The 13,133-nt window shown below is 34.1% G+C and overlaps 1 protein-coding gene across 3 annotated transcripts in view; it reads right to left on the bottom strand.

Annotated features, from left to right (window-relative positions):
• The window catches only part of mim (missing-in-metastasis), a 352,784-nt gene that overhangs the window by 36,394 nt on the left and 303,257 nt on the right, over positions 1-13,133 (bottom strand). For all 3 annotated transcript variants that reach the window (XM_085943176.1, XM_085943177.1, XM_085943178.1), the window contains exons 4-6: positions 7,465-7,549; positions 6,835-6,926; positions 4,837-4,955 (exon numbers count right to left, since the gene is read on the bottom strand). In XM_085943176.1, coding sequence (XP_085799302.1) covers positions 4,837-4,955; positions 6,835-6,926; positions 7,465-7,549 — 296 coding nt within the window. The remainder of the gene's footprint in view (positions 1-4,836; positions 4,956-6,834; positions 6,927-7,464; positions 7,550-13,133) is intronic.

Genomic DNA, 13,133 nt, shown 5'->3' with positions numbered 1-13,133 from the left:
TTCGGCCTTCGAGATTTCGTCCGGCACCCAGTACCTAAGTAGTTTATCAATCAAACTACTAAAACATTTATACTTAGCAGATAACTTACTTAATATTTTGTTTGTAATTTCATACTATCTTAAAATACGCATTTATGCATAATAATATACATGTTTAAGCTTTATTATAATATTAAGTCGATAAAACGCTGAAATATAATGTAATTTTCATTCTAACATCTAACATTATTTTTAATATTTGTTGTAAATATAAATAAGTACCCATGTATAGACAATAAATTAATTGATTATGCACATCTTTAAGTTTTAGCGAGGGAAGAATTATTTTCTTTTAATAAACATCATAAGGCATAATAACTTTTCTCAATCTATATTAAAAATGTGTCAAGCACGAAATGTATAAGGTACGACTACTGAGAAGATAGAAGCATATTAAACTGACTTGCTTATTTACTCCAACAAATCGTAACGTACGTCTATTCCTTTGCGCATTTAATTCAACTGTGCGGCGTCCAATCTCCCGGAGGCCAGTTGGGTCTGCGTCGAATTGGGTTGGCGTCCAATTGGGCCGGCGTCCGATTGTACCGGCGGCCAATTACCGGAGGCCAATCGGCGGAGGCCAGTTCGCGGTGCCAAATCGTCCTAGACCCATTTTCCGGTCTTTCTTGATTGCCGTGACACAATATGTTCCTTCCAGTCTTTTTTATTCATAGAAAAAAACAGTATGTTGTATTAGTTATATAACGTATTATGAATCTGTAATAAAATAATACACAATTAAAATATTTTCAAATTGAAAAAAAACACATTTTCATAGCTTTGAGCCGTGCTCACTCATGAATGTCGAATATTCTTCATTTAGGTAAGTATATACAAATTTTGATGTTATCTTGCAAATTAAACAGGTATCTGACCTTTTCACTATATTATACATGTCCCTACATGCAAATGTATTGTTTTCAAATAATTGATATGGATTTTTTTTTTTTTTTTTAATAATAACCATACCCTTGCTTTTTCGTACAAGGTGGTTGGGTGGGTTAGTTGCATTGATGTGGGGCTAATTAGGTGCCTCCATTTATATCTTTAATTTTCTTTATGGCCAGGATTAAATATTTTGTGTAGTGTTCTTGTGTTGTTCTATTGCTTAGTGCTTCGTGAGGCTTTTGGAGGTCAATTTCGTGATTATGTTGTCTACATCGAGTCCTGAGAGTCCATCGCTCCCTTTCTAGTATAGGGCAGTCGTTGATGACATGCCACACAGTTTGAGATGTGTTGCCGTCACATGGACAACAGTCGTCATCCCTCAATTTAAATCTTTTTAGATAAGCTCGCACCGATCCGTGGCCTGTTAGTATCTGTGTGAGTTCGTGTGATATTTTTAAGTTCCTGGCAAGAGTGATGGCACAGTTTATGTTTGGAATAAATTTCTGCGTTATTGATCCTGTGGCGGATGTTGTGTATCTGTGGTTCCATAGCTCTATGGTATCTTCGTTTAGTTTTTGTTTTGCGTAACTCAGAGGGAAGTGTGTATAGGTTAAAGGTCTTTTGTCTGTTGTGGCTTGTTTGGCGTATTTATCAGCTTCCTCGTTTTCGGCTATCCCTGTGTGACTTCTTATCCAGAAGAATCTGGGGTTTGTTCCTATCATTCGAAGCTGTGTTGACAGTGTTAAAATGTCTCTTACAAGTGGGTGTGTCGATGATGGGTTTTGGAGAGCTACCAGACTGGATTGGCTATCTGAGAATATGTTTACATAGTCGTGTCTGTGGAACTTTAATCTTTTGAGTGTCCACTCGAGAGATTCTTTGATAGCAAATATTTCTGCTTGGAAAACAGTGCAGTAGCTTTCGAGCTTAAATTTTCGGGGGGTTATTAATGTTCCATTTTCGTAGGCTACAAAAGCTGCCCCTACTTTGTTATCGATTAGACTGCCATCTGTGTAGATCTCCAATCCTGTGATGTGGTATTTTGTTTTAGTGTCTTCGTCAACTGTTCCTATGTGTTCTATATTTTCTAGATGTCTGTTACCAGGATGTGGAAGTTGTGTGTAGTGTATTTTGTTTTTGTATGTTCTGTCTGTAGGTAAGTGTCGGGGAAGTATGTGGCTTGTTTTAACTTGGTATATTCCTGTAAGTTCTTGTATTTTTATGTCTATTGGCGCTATTCCTGCCAGGACTTGTGCTGACGTTAGCGATATTGTGCGATATCCCTTGCAAATTGATATTGCGAAAGGTCTTTGCGCGGAATTCAGTCTTTTTTTGGATCGACTTTCTGTGAGTTGCTTTATTCCAGACCGATGCCGCGTAAGTTAAGGTTGGCTCCACAGCTCCATGATATATAATTTTTAAAACTTCAGGAGACGCCCCCCAAGTGGCTCTTGCTGTTTTTAAAAAGAATTTTCCCATTTGAGCTGCTTTCTTACATATGTAGTCGACGTGTTTCGCCCAATTGATGTGCCTGTCTAGTATTATGCCAAGAATTTTAAAGGAATCGACCAACTCTTTCGGTTTTCCTTTCCACTGGATTTCTGGTGTTCGTATTTTCCTTTTGTTGATAAACATTATATTTGTCTTAATATCTGAGAAGGTTAGTTTTACGTCTTCACCCCATGAGTTTACTTTTTGAAGCACGCTATTGGTTTTTAATTCCAGTTCGTCGGTGTCTTTTGCTGCTATCAATATTAACACATCGTCAGCAAAGGCTTGTATGTGTGTATTGTGGGGTAAGAGTATTGTTAATAGACTGTCTAAGGCGATATTCCATAGTGTTGGGCCACAAGTTGATCCTTGGATGCAACCTTGGGTTTGGTCTTGTTTTATTTCTTCGTCTGCATACTTTAGTTTTACTTCCCTATCTTGTAGATAACTGCAAAACAGTTTGTACAAGTTAGGCGGTGTTGACTTGATTGCAAGGGCGTTTTTTATGTGTGGCCACCATGCGTTATCAAATGCACCTTGAATGTCTAGGGAAATTGCTATGAGTGATTCTTTCAATTCGAGATGCGTTGAGATTATGTGTACGGCTTTGTTTAGTGCGTGTTCTGTTGATGTTTGAGGGGTAAAGCCAAACTGTTTAGTGCTCAATTTGTTGTTTTTTGTAAGATGCCAGTGCACTCTCTGAATTGCTAGTTTTTCTAGCACTTTTCCGAAATCATCGTATTATTTTCTCGAAATCATAAACATACTATAATAGTATTTGAGTATCAACCTACCCTCAATTTGAATTAGGTAATAATAATACTATGACGAAATTAACATTTTAAAAATATTAATGCATATAATATTTTGACAGCCCTGTTTTCTGATCGGCGGACACGTGCAGTTGTTTATCAAATAATAATGTGTAAGATGGCCGACAATGCCAATAATATTTTTTTTTTTTTAAATAAAATCTCCGATGATTAGTGATTTTTGCGAAAATATTGATTTAAATTAACGTCCTAACGACGCCGATGTCCTTTTGATACTAGATTATATTTCAATCTCCTCCTCTTGAGCCCCCAAGTTTTATTCAGTGTACCAATAGTTTATCATTGACTAAAGTTTATTAAGTTAATAAACAATGTACATACATAGGTATATAATTTCAGTTTAAGAAATTTGGCTCTCAAAAAAACCATAATCGTTGAATTGTTGATATTTGGCTCTGTTGACTAATTAGTTTGCCGACCACTGTGTTAACCAAAGAATAAAAAATATTTTATGGCATGACAGTTTTGAAAGCTCAGTAAAACCAATGCAAATAAATGGCCCAGTACAAATGTGAAGCATGCTACAAATGAACTTATAGCTCAGTAACCGTATTATCATGTTCACTTTCATCATATCATTGATTGTATATAACTTGATTTATACTTATATCCAGTGGCAGCTCGTGGATAAGATATTTGGGGGTGATGCAGTTGATTAAAAATAGAAATAAATGTTTATTTGGATGCTCAGCGTGGGTCAAAATGGAGCTTTTTCTATTTTCAAAGCATGATCCTGGACATACCTTAAACGTTGTAGATAATCTATTTATATAATTTTGTAGCCTTATTAATAAATCATTATAGCTATATTTACGCTTATTTTTTATAAACGCGCGTGAGCACGCGATGCAGATACGGAGAATAATACTGAAATCGGACTGTCTGATCCGCAGTACGGATTAGGCTTCCATTTGCAAGCACCGCTGCCCGCGCCCTTCTTTGCCGACTCGAGAATATTCTGAAATCGGTACTGTGCAAAATCAAGTACCTACCGCGGTGTATGCTAATATTATTGGACATTGGATGTATCGATGCTCGGGCGAGCTGATTACAAGCTTAATAATATTGATATTTTCATATAATATACATAAATTTATGTACTTATATTATAATATTACATTTGTCTCAATTTGCTTGGGGGTGCTGCAGTACCGCAGTGCATATGGACGAGCCGCCAATGCTTATATCACAAATGGAGTTTTTTTTTTATCTCAGTTATAGCAAATAATTCGTAGAGTGCAAAAGTATGATGTTTGCTACATATGAATCTACTTGCAAAATGACGTTCAATAAATTTAATGATTAGCCATTTTTCAGTTTCACTCTCATACATTTATATTTTGGTTCATCCATTTAAACTTTCAATTTAGCCCTTCGGTGGAGTTGTTGGTAGAGCACCCGTTTCTGTAGCCATGGGTACCAAATAGAATCCCACATTTGGAAAAAATTACATGTTTTTCAATGTGTGTTTGATGTAGAGCAAGATCCCAATTCCCTGTATATAAAAATCCATTCTCTGGAGGCATATTTGACTACTTTACCAACTATACAGACTTTAAATTTTTTTATATATTGTAGAACATACCTGCATACATGTCTCCACACGTCTTTGCAAATCGCCCCCCTTTCCTTTCCTCGCCTTTTTCTGCAGTCGTAATGTGTCTGTTGATCGTTTCTTTAATTCTGATCGGGCGCGTTTATATTCTAAAAAATAAATCACAGTTTTTATTCTTCTTCTCCTCGCACCATCCCTCATAGGTGGTTTACCTTGGTCTGCCTACTTTGAGCGACATAAAAACTATACTTCTTGGTTGGAAATACTATACTTTTTAACAACTATATCCATGGAATGCTTAAAAAAAACTCGCCAATCTAATTCTAAAGGAAAAAGAGTTTCGATTGATATCTACCACTCAGTAAAGTTTTAATCTAGTTTTTATTTTGAAGATGCTTATACAGATGTGTCGTAATGATAGATATTACCAATATCACGATGGTGTGCTGGTGTTAGAAAGCAGTTGAGAACATATTCTGTACTAATCAGAGCTGTGAAATGAAGCCTTAATTGACCCCAGAACCCAGAGATACTGTTTGTTATTTGAAAAATGGAACCGGGACAGGAACCCATAATTCTAAATCTTTAGAACCCCGATCTGGAACTTTGAAAAATGTCAGGGTTCTGGTGGTCCCATTTTTTCCTAATTTTTAATTTATGTTCTATTATTTTTTGGACATTATTCACTAATTATATATAAAAAAAAAAAAATATAATATTATTACACATTCAGACATGTTAAATAAAAGTATTTTTTTATTAATGAGATTGAATACCTATAAAGTGTGGTTTTCATAGAGACTTTTCTGTAAGAAAGATACCTATGGCATAAATTTGCCAGTGTTGTATGTACATTTGACTGAGAACTAGAAATCACATTGTATTTAATCATTTAATGGTTTGTAAAGAAAAATTATGATGTATATGTTACACCGAATGTGCGAAATTAACTATTACATGAAATGGGCAAAATTTTGGCTAATTCATGTAATAGTCAAGCCTGTTGCCTTATTCATGAATTAGGTAAATTTTCTGCTGAGTACATGAATTCGCCACGGTATGGAATTCTTGAACTATCAACATGACAGAAGAAAAAGTAAATTTAATACGATGGTTTTATTAGTTTTAATTGGACATAATATAATATTATTATCATTAGGTTGGGTTAGGTTAGGTTTTATAATTCTGAATTAAATTATTCAACTGAATGTCCATTTTGAGGTTAACTATCAAGTGTCAACAAACTATCACAAACATTAAATCGACCATTGCACGTTTGATACCCAAGCACGAATGAAATCGCGAAAATACTTTTCAATAAAATTCTTCCGTTATCATATTATAGTTCTAGTTTTTTTTTGCGCATAGTAAATGGATATGAACGTCATTGCAGTTATTGATTGGTATATTTTTATATTATAATCAATGACATTTGATACATTTGTTTAGTTTGATTAGTTGCAAAAAACACCACCGGAGCGCGATCATCATTTTGATCATAGATAATATATGTACATTTTGACCAATGCATGAGCATTTGATACATTTAGTTTAGTTGCAAAAAATACCACCGTAGCGCTACTATCTAATTTGTCCAATACATGAACTAGGCAGAAAAATTACTGCCGAATTCACGCACTCTTCAGATATTTTGTCGAATTCATGAATAAGGCAACGGGCTTGCATTTTTCATGATTTAGGCAAAATTTTGCCCATTTCATGTAATATTCAATTTCGCACATTCGGAGTAACATATATAGTAACATCTATAGACAAAAACTGTTCCCTACCCTCGCAGTCGATAATGCAGCACTCCTCAGTAAAGACGTACTTAGATCACATTGTAATTTAGTTGCGTCACAAAAGTCAATCAATAAATATCCATTAAAAACAGTTTTGACTATTAATTAATTACGGAAAACTTAATAAAACAACAGCTTCATGTACACAAGTACTTCAGATCAATAACTATAATTATTGGCTGGCCCAGGACTACATCAAGATTTAGAACTTGTATAATTTATTCACCTCTTGAATGATCTTTGTCAATGTTGATTAAGGTTTTCTTCCAGTCTTCGAGTTTTTCTTGGAGAGGATTCACTAGGCATTCCATTATGGTACTGGAAAATTAAAAGAAATGTAAATAATTACTTAACTCTTATGTTACAATATTTTTTACAACAATATTACTTGTAAGCTAACATGGTTAAACAAGATCAGGGAAAAGGTTTTATTAAAACTAATGGTATCAATACCTATGCTAAAATAAGGTACTTGACGGACAGTGAAATTATAGTTGGCTAAGTGGAAAGCCCATTCACATATGAAAAAATATCTAAATTCTTGTAAACTATTAGGAACTAACGGCTCGTCTTACGTAGGCGAAGTCGATGTGAACGCGATCACGACGCGGTTTTAAGTGATATAATGCGAATCGGCAACGTTGTCCAACGTGGCTTGTCTTATTATAATTTGTTGTTTTATTATAATTCACTCAATTATAATAAAACACAATATTTAGTAGGTACCACATAATAATTATGATCAACATCTGATGAAATCGTTACAATTCTGTGTGACTGTCAGAGTGGCTATACCTTCCCATCTCATCAAAATATGAAGGCTGCCAATATTATGTGATAAGTGTGTCAATATTACCCTGTGAATGTCTTCATCCTAGTTTCCATGGCCTTGTGCCGAAGACACATCCTCGTCAACGCTGTTCCAATCTCTTTCGTTGCTCCTGAAACAAAAAGAAATATATCTTTAGATACTTAACACCGCAAACGAATTAATAAAAGGTACCTGCATGGAAGTGCACCGAATGAGTTAAATAAACCCTATTTTAAGAATTTATTAAACAACATTCACCTAAGCTAATTCTCACACAAGTCGAATGTATCAATATGCAGAGCAATTTGGTTGAATTCATTGAATGAACGCCCAATCAGATTACTAATAGTAGATTGTTCTGCATGTTGGGCGAATAAACAACTGATGCTCCTGATTTCTAAGATAGTTATCAGGGACACGCAGGTTAATAAGTCTAGTTATATCATTCTACAGTGGCACCATGGTTAAGGTAAAAGTGCTTCACCCTTCTATTGGTATATTTTGCCTGTATTGAAATAGGGTGTACATGAAGTACCTATCTATGTTAAATTAAACATGTTCCTGAATCTTCACATTTTTTATTATTATAAATTAATATTGAATACACATTTAGGGGCGTACATTAGAACATTATTCCGTAATTATAATGAGGAGAATATAATATATTAGATTATTTATTTAGTTGGAACTGGTGCGTTAAAACAAATACCTACAATCGCGGCCCCCACAAGGGAAGGCTGACAGGGCTCTGGCTTGGGGGGTCAGTGTGACAGGTCGACCAGATAAGTGAGATAAACGCAGATTAAAAATGTGTTCTACTAGTTAAAAAAAGTCGCCCGCGGGGCTATTTTACTTCAATAATATTAACATTTTTAAATATGTCGTTATGTGATAGAAATTGTGATTATCGTGTGTCGATATTCGAGAACTCCATGATTCAAGTAAATGTTTTCAAACATACAAAACATCGCTAAAATTACACTTAATACCCTCAATTTTACCTTGAATACCATTTGGAAAATGCTTGTATAGTGTCACATTGCCTTTAACCTTAGTGATAGATAGGGGGGGTCCTGACCTACATATGGGTACTTTAAAAAAATCAGGCAGCATGTAGGTAAGTAGTAGGTACCTACATAGGTGGATAAAATTAAACTCTAGTTTTGTAATCATTCGATTGCTGATACAAATCAAATATAATTACAATGGTTTTACATATTACTAGGGTATATGAAGATTAATTACAATACCTACTGGACGAATATAATGTTGTCAGAAGTATCTATATTTTAATTGAGTTCTTACTTATTTATTAGAAAATCATTAAGAATTAGTTACATTGATGAATGACTTCCATAACAGATTCCCCTTGAATTCGATATTCTGCAATTAATATTAACACCAGTCAATTCAATAAGAACGATGAATTATTAAAAAAAAAATCAAACGAATTATTTATAAAAAATTAGGTATGTACCTACTGATGTTATTTCCAACTGTAAGATTAATTTATGATATTCTATGAAGATAAAATTAACAATAAATAGGAAGGGCGTCATAATTTATTGAAAATATTATTAATAATTAATATATAATGTAGTCACTATCAATCTCCGTCTTCGTCAATCATCAAAGTATATTTTTAATTAGGTACGTTCCTACTTTATCGTAAGACTTAAGAAAACTCCGGAGATTTCTTTTATAATGCGCCACACAATTCTGAAACTAACTCCAGATGCGTCTGAGACTATTTTCACAGCGACACGTTCAATGGAGATATTGTTACTATTTTAACATGGAACATGTTTTACTCATGATCTCCGACGCAAGACTGTTACGAAAAATAGACGTACAATAATTATAGACGCGCAGCCCGCCCCGATTACCTTACGCGCGCCGATTATTTTCATTTTACGTTCAGTAGCCTACATTCTGTGCCACGTATTGTTCGTCTGTTATTATTACATCCTTAGTTTTATTATTGTAATTACATAATTTTCAGAAATGTAAAATTGTTTGAATCCTTTGGATTCGGTAAGGAAATAATTTTTCTTTCGAATTTGGACAACAGCATTTAGAGAAGTAGGCAAAGCATGTTCCATGTTTAATAATTTTAGCCGTCAGGGTTTAAGTAACCATCATCTGAGGGGCCCAGTTTTTATTTATTTAATTGTACACAACTTCCTTCGTTTGGGTAGTATTATTGATTTGTTAAGAATTTCATGTAAAAACTACTAGTTAATTTTGTCGTAATTAGATTCGACGCCCGTAGCTTAATTGGTAAAGCACATTGGCGCGAATCCAGTGGTTACAGATCCACGTCCTGTCGGGCTTCGTATTTTTACAAAAAAAAAAATTTCTAGTAGGTATATGTATATTTCACATGTATATTGAGGTGATGTCAAATTTTGTGTATTCAATATAAGGAATATTTTATTAAATGATGAAGAAGTTGTAATTCCGCAACATCCGAAAGGACCCGGGAAGTGCGTAAGACAAAAGACAAACTTCTTACAATATTGTAACCATATTGACCAATAAATTATGTTTACTATCAAATATAAAGCCAAGATCCCTCACAGATGATATTCACGAGAGAATAATATTGAATATTGGAAAAAGAGTAGGTACTGATGATTAAAAACGACAAAACATTGCATTTATCAATATTGAAATCGAGTTTGTTACGCTTGCCCCAAATCTAATATTTATTATCATTATCATGTTGTTGCATTCACATTAATTTGCGTCTTAATATGCCAATTATATAAGAGCACGTAATTATTTGAATATTTCAATAATAATAATATAGGTATTAAGATCATTCGCTAAACCTAATCAGTAATCAATAATCATAATCAAAGCGTATTCTAAAACTATTATTATTATATTCAAGAGAATCAATTCAATTGAATTGACGTACCAAACGGTCCTGGCTACTAACTCGTTTTTCGTTTTTAAAGATTCAACAAAAAATAGTTTACAGACGCCGGACATAATGTATAATTTATATTTCTGGTTGGGTAGCATTTTATATTCAATACATACAACATAATTTATGTCAAAACTGCATTTTATTTCGAACAAAGGTCACATCATACAAGCTAGACGTAACAACAATATTATGTATATGCATCAGTGGCGTGCGGCACATAGATGATGTTGTGGATGCAGTGCACCCCTAAATTATTCAAAACATTAACATAGAATCTGTCTTCTATAAGCTGGCGTGCGGTCCCCCCCCCCATTCAGCACTGAATTCCCTCTCGTTCCCTCCCATTGAAAACTTGCAACAGTCGAACGCGATGGAAAAATGCTCTCCGTCCTCGATCGACGTGACGTGAATGCCAGCTTATAGAATACAGACTCTAGGTATTTTATTATATCCGTGAAACCAATAAATAAATATCAAGTAAGACTAAAATCATTTTATACTATTTCTTGTTCAAGGGTTCACGTCCTAGCTATTTTACAGGCAATTCATCACATCGTTACAATATAAAACATACAATCACTGGAATAAACTATGAAGATAAATGAACGTAGGTGTGTAGGTATTTAAGGAATGCCGCAAAAATCATATATAATAGGTATATTGACCATGTCCAATCCTAATAAGATCGTATGGGCCTTCATAGAGTGGAGGTTTGTATTGAAAAATTGATGTTAGCCACTTGCTAAACCTATTAGGTCCCTATTCTGACTACAAGCACAAATGGAAAAACAATATGTACCTATGAGATTTGCCAGATTCGAATCTGGATTCCACGACATTAAAAGCCGACACGTAAACCGCCCGGCCATTGTGGGTCTATTGTATCATTAAAATTAAAATGTAAATACCTAAATGATCTGTAAGTAGGTAGGTAATCCTTGTTACCTACCGTAATTATTATAAACATTTTTTATGAATTAATATAAAATTATCTATTTCAATTCAATTGGATCATTCATCACTCAGTATCATGAAAATAAACTTTGTATATTAAAAAAACGCTTCCAAATTACTATCAATTCACATCTTCCACGAATCATTTTGTATCAATGCTATGGGTAATTCCATCTGTTACTGGTATAAAAGCTCAAGATAATATTATGTTCGGCTGCATACATACAATAATTTACCGGACACGCGATAAACACAACATTTTTTTAAAGAGTTTTCCTCATTTCAAAAGTCACCACTCATCACAGATAGGTAGGTACATACTTTTATAACAATAAATTATATTGTGTATTGTTTTATAAAAATAATATACTTACACACAGATTCATTATAAATATTATAATTATTTTTTTACGATGCAAGAGCTCAGCTAATAGTCCCATGGACCTCGAACCTATGGTAACGTGAAGCAATTTAGGTGCCAAGATCTTTTCACACAATAGAATTATATATGTATAATATTTAAAGGGGGTCGAAGTCACTTCTGCTACATCAAGTTGAGCTATTGTGAGAGCACCTTTTAACAGAATACTCACACCATTGCCTACTGTAAAAACTGCGTTGACCTGGTGTCGTAATGCCAAGATATACTTATCAGTCAAAAATTATGGACCGCAGCTCGAGTATATTATATGGGAGAGAATTACAGTTGTTATTAAGATTTTGAGAAAAATTTATAAAAAAAGAATTATAAGTGCCAATAGTCACAATCATAATAATATTAATAATGCAAGGGTAGGGGGTTGTAACCCGATGCATTGTAGCGATTGAGATTCATATTGATCAAAAACCAAGCGTTGTTCGTTTTATGAGTTTCTAATTTTCCCCCATTTTCACAGATCGGCAATAGTGCGAAATGGAAGAGCTACGTATTATTTCGCAGTTACGACCTCACGCAACTTCGTGATCCCGTGAAAATGGTTTAATAAATAATAATAAAAATATAACCGTCTGAATTTAGCTACTTGTTGTACGGGTCACGAGGACCTATTGAGTCGGGTCTCGAGACTTCGTCTGAAATTACTTTTAATTGTGTTGAATTTGTGTTATAATCTTGGTTACTGTTAAAGTATTTATATAAAATAAACACGAATTGGGCGGCATTCTACAATGTGTAAAAAATACGATATGTTAAGATTCAATACTTAATTCCCTCGTAAAGAAATACTAACTTAAATGCCAACAGTAAAATTTACACACATAAATACCCCGTTTACACGTGCATGTATTTACTTCTGACATTACATTATCGCGGCCATAACAAGAAAATGCACGTGTAAACTTGTAATGTCATACAAGTTGCAAGATTTCAAGCTTGAATCAAATAAGTTCGAAAGCTTCTGAATTTTCACGCGACAGTTGGGATTTGTTCTATATCTGCGCCTGCGCAGTAGAACGATAGTGGCGAATTTGCCGGTAAACAACAAACAACACCGCGCAAACTCATTTTAGGTTAACCGATTTTCACGACCTGTAAAATAGTAAGTAAGTAGGTACTATAAAATGACAACATCGCGTCTCGCTTACTCTTGAAGAATGTGATTGGCGAGACAATCAGTGCTTTTACGAGTAAACAGTTATTATCGCGATATTTTAAAATACACACTATTTGCTGCAAGTAAATCCATATCTAGTTCGGAATCAATAGCCATAGTGCCTACTCCATTAATAACAAAAATCCTTTCGGAATCAATGTCTTGTCTTAAAAATCAAATATATTACAGATAGAAACGGTAGAACGATAATTAATAATATTATATATGATGGG

This window comes from Rhyacophila brunnea, unplaced genomic scaffold, assembly GCF_057557595.1.
Source record: "Rhyacophila brunnea isolate RB1 unplaced genomic scaffold, BYU_Rbru_1.0 scaffold_15, whole genome shotgun sequence".
In the NCBI taxonomy this organism is placed as follows: Eukaryota; Metazoa; Arthropoda; class Insecta; order Trichoptera; family Rhyacophilidae; genus Rhyacophila; species Rhyacophila brunnea.
Note: the sequence above shows the minus strand (reverse complement) of the source record. Positions and strands in the feature narration are given on the sequence as shown.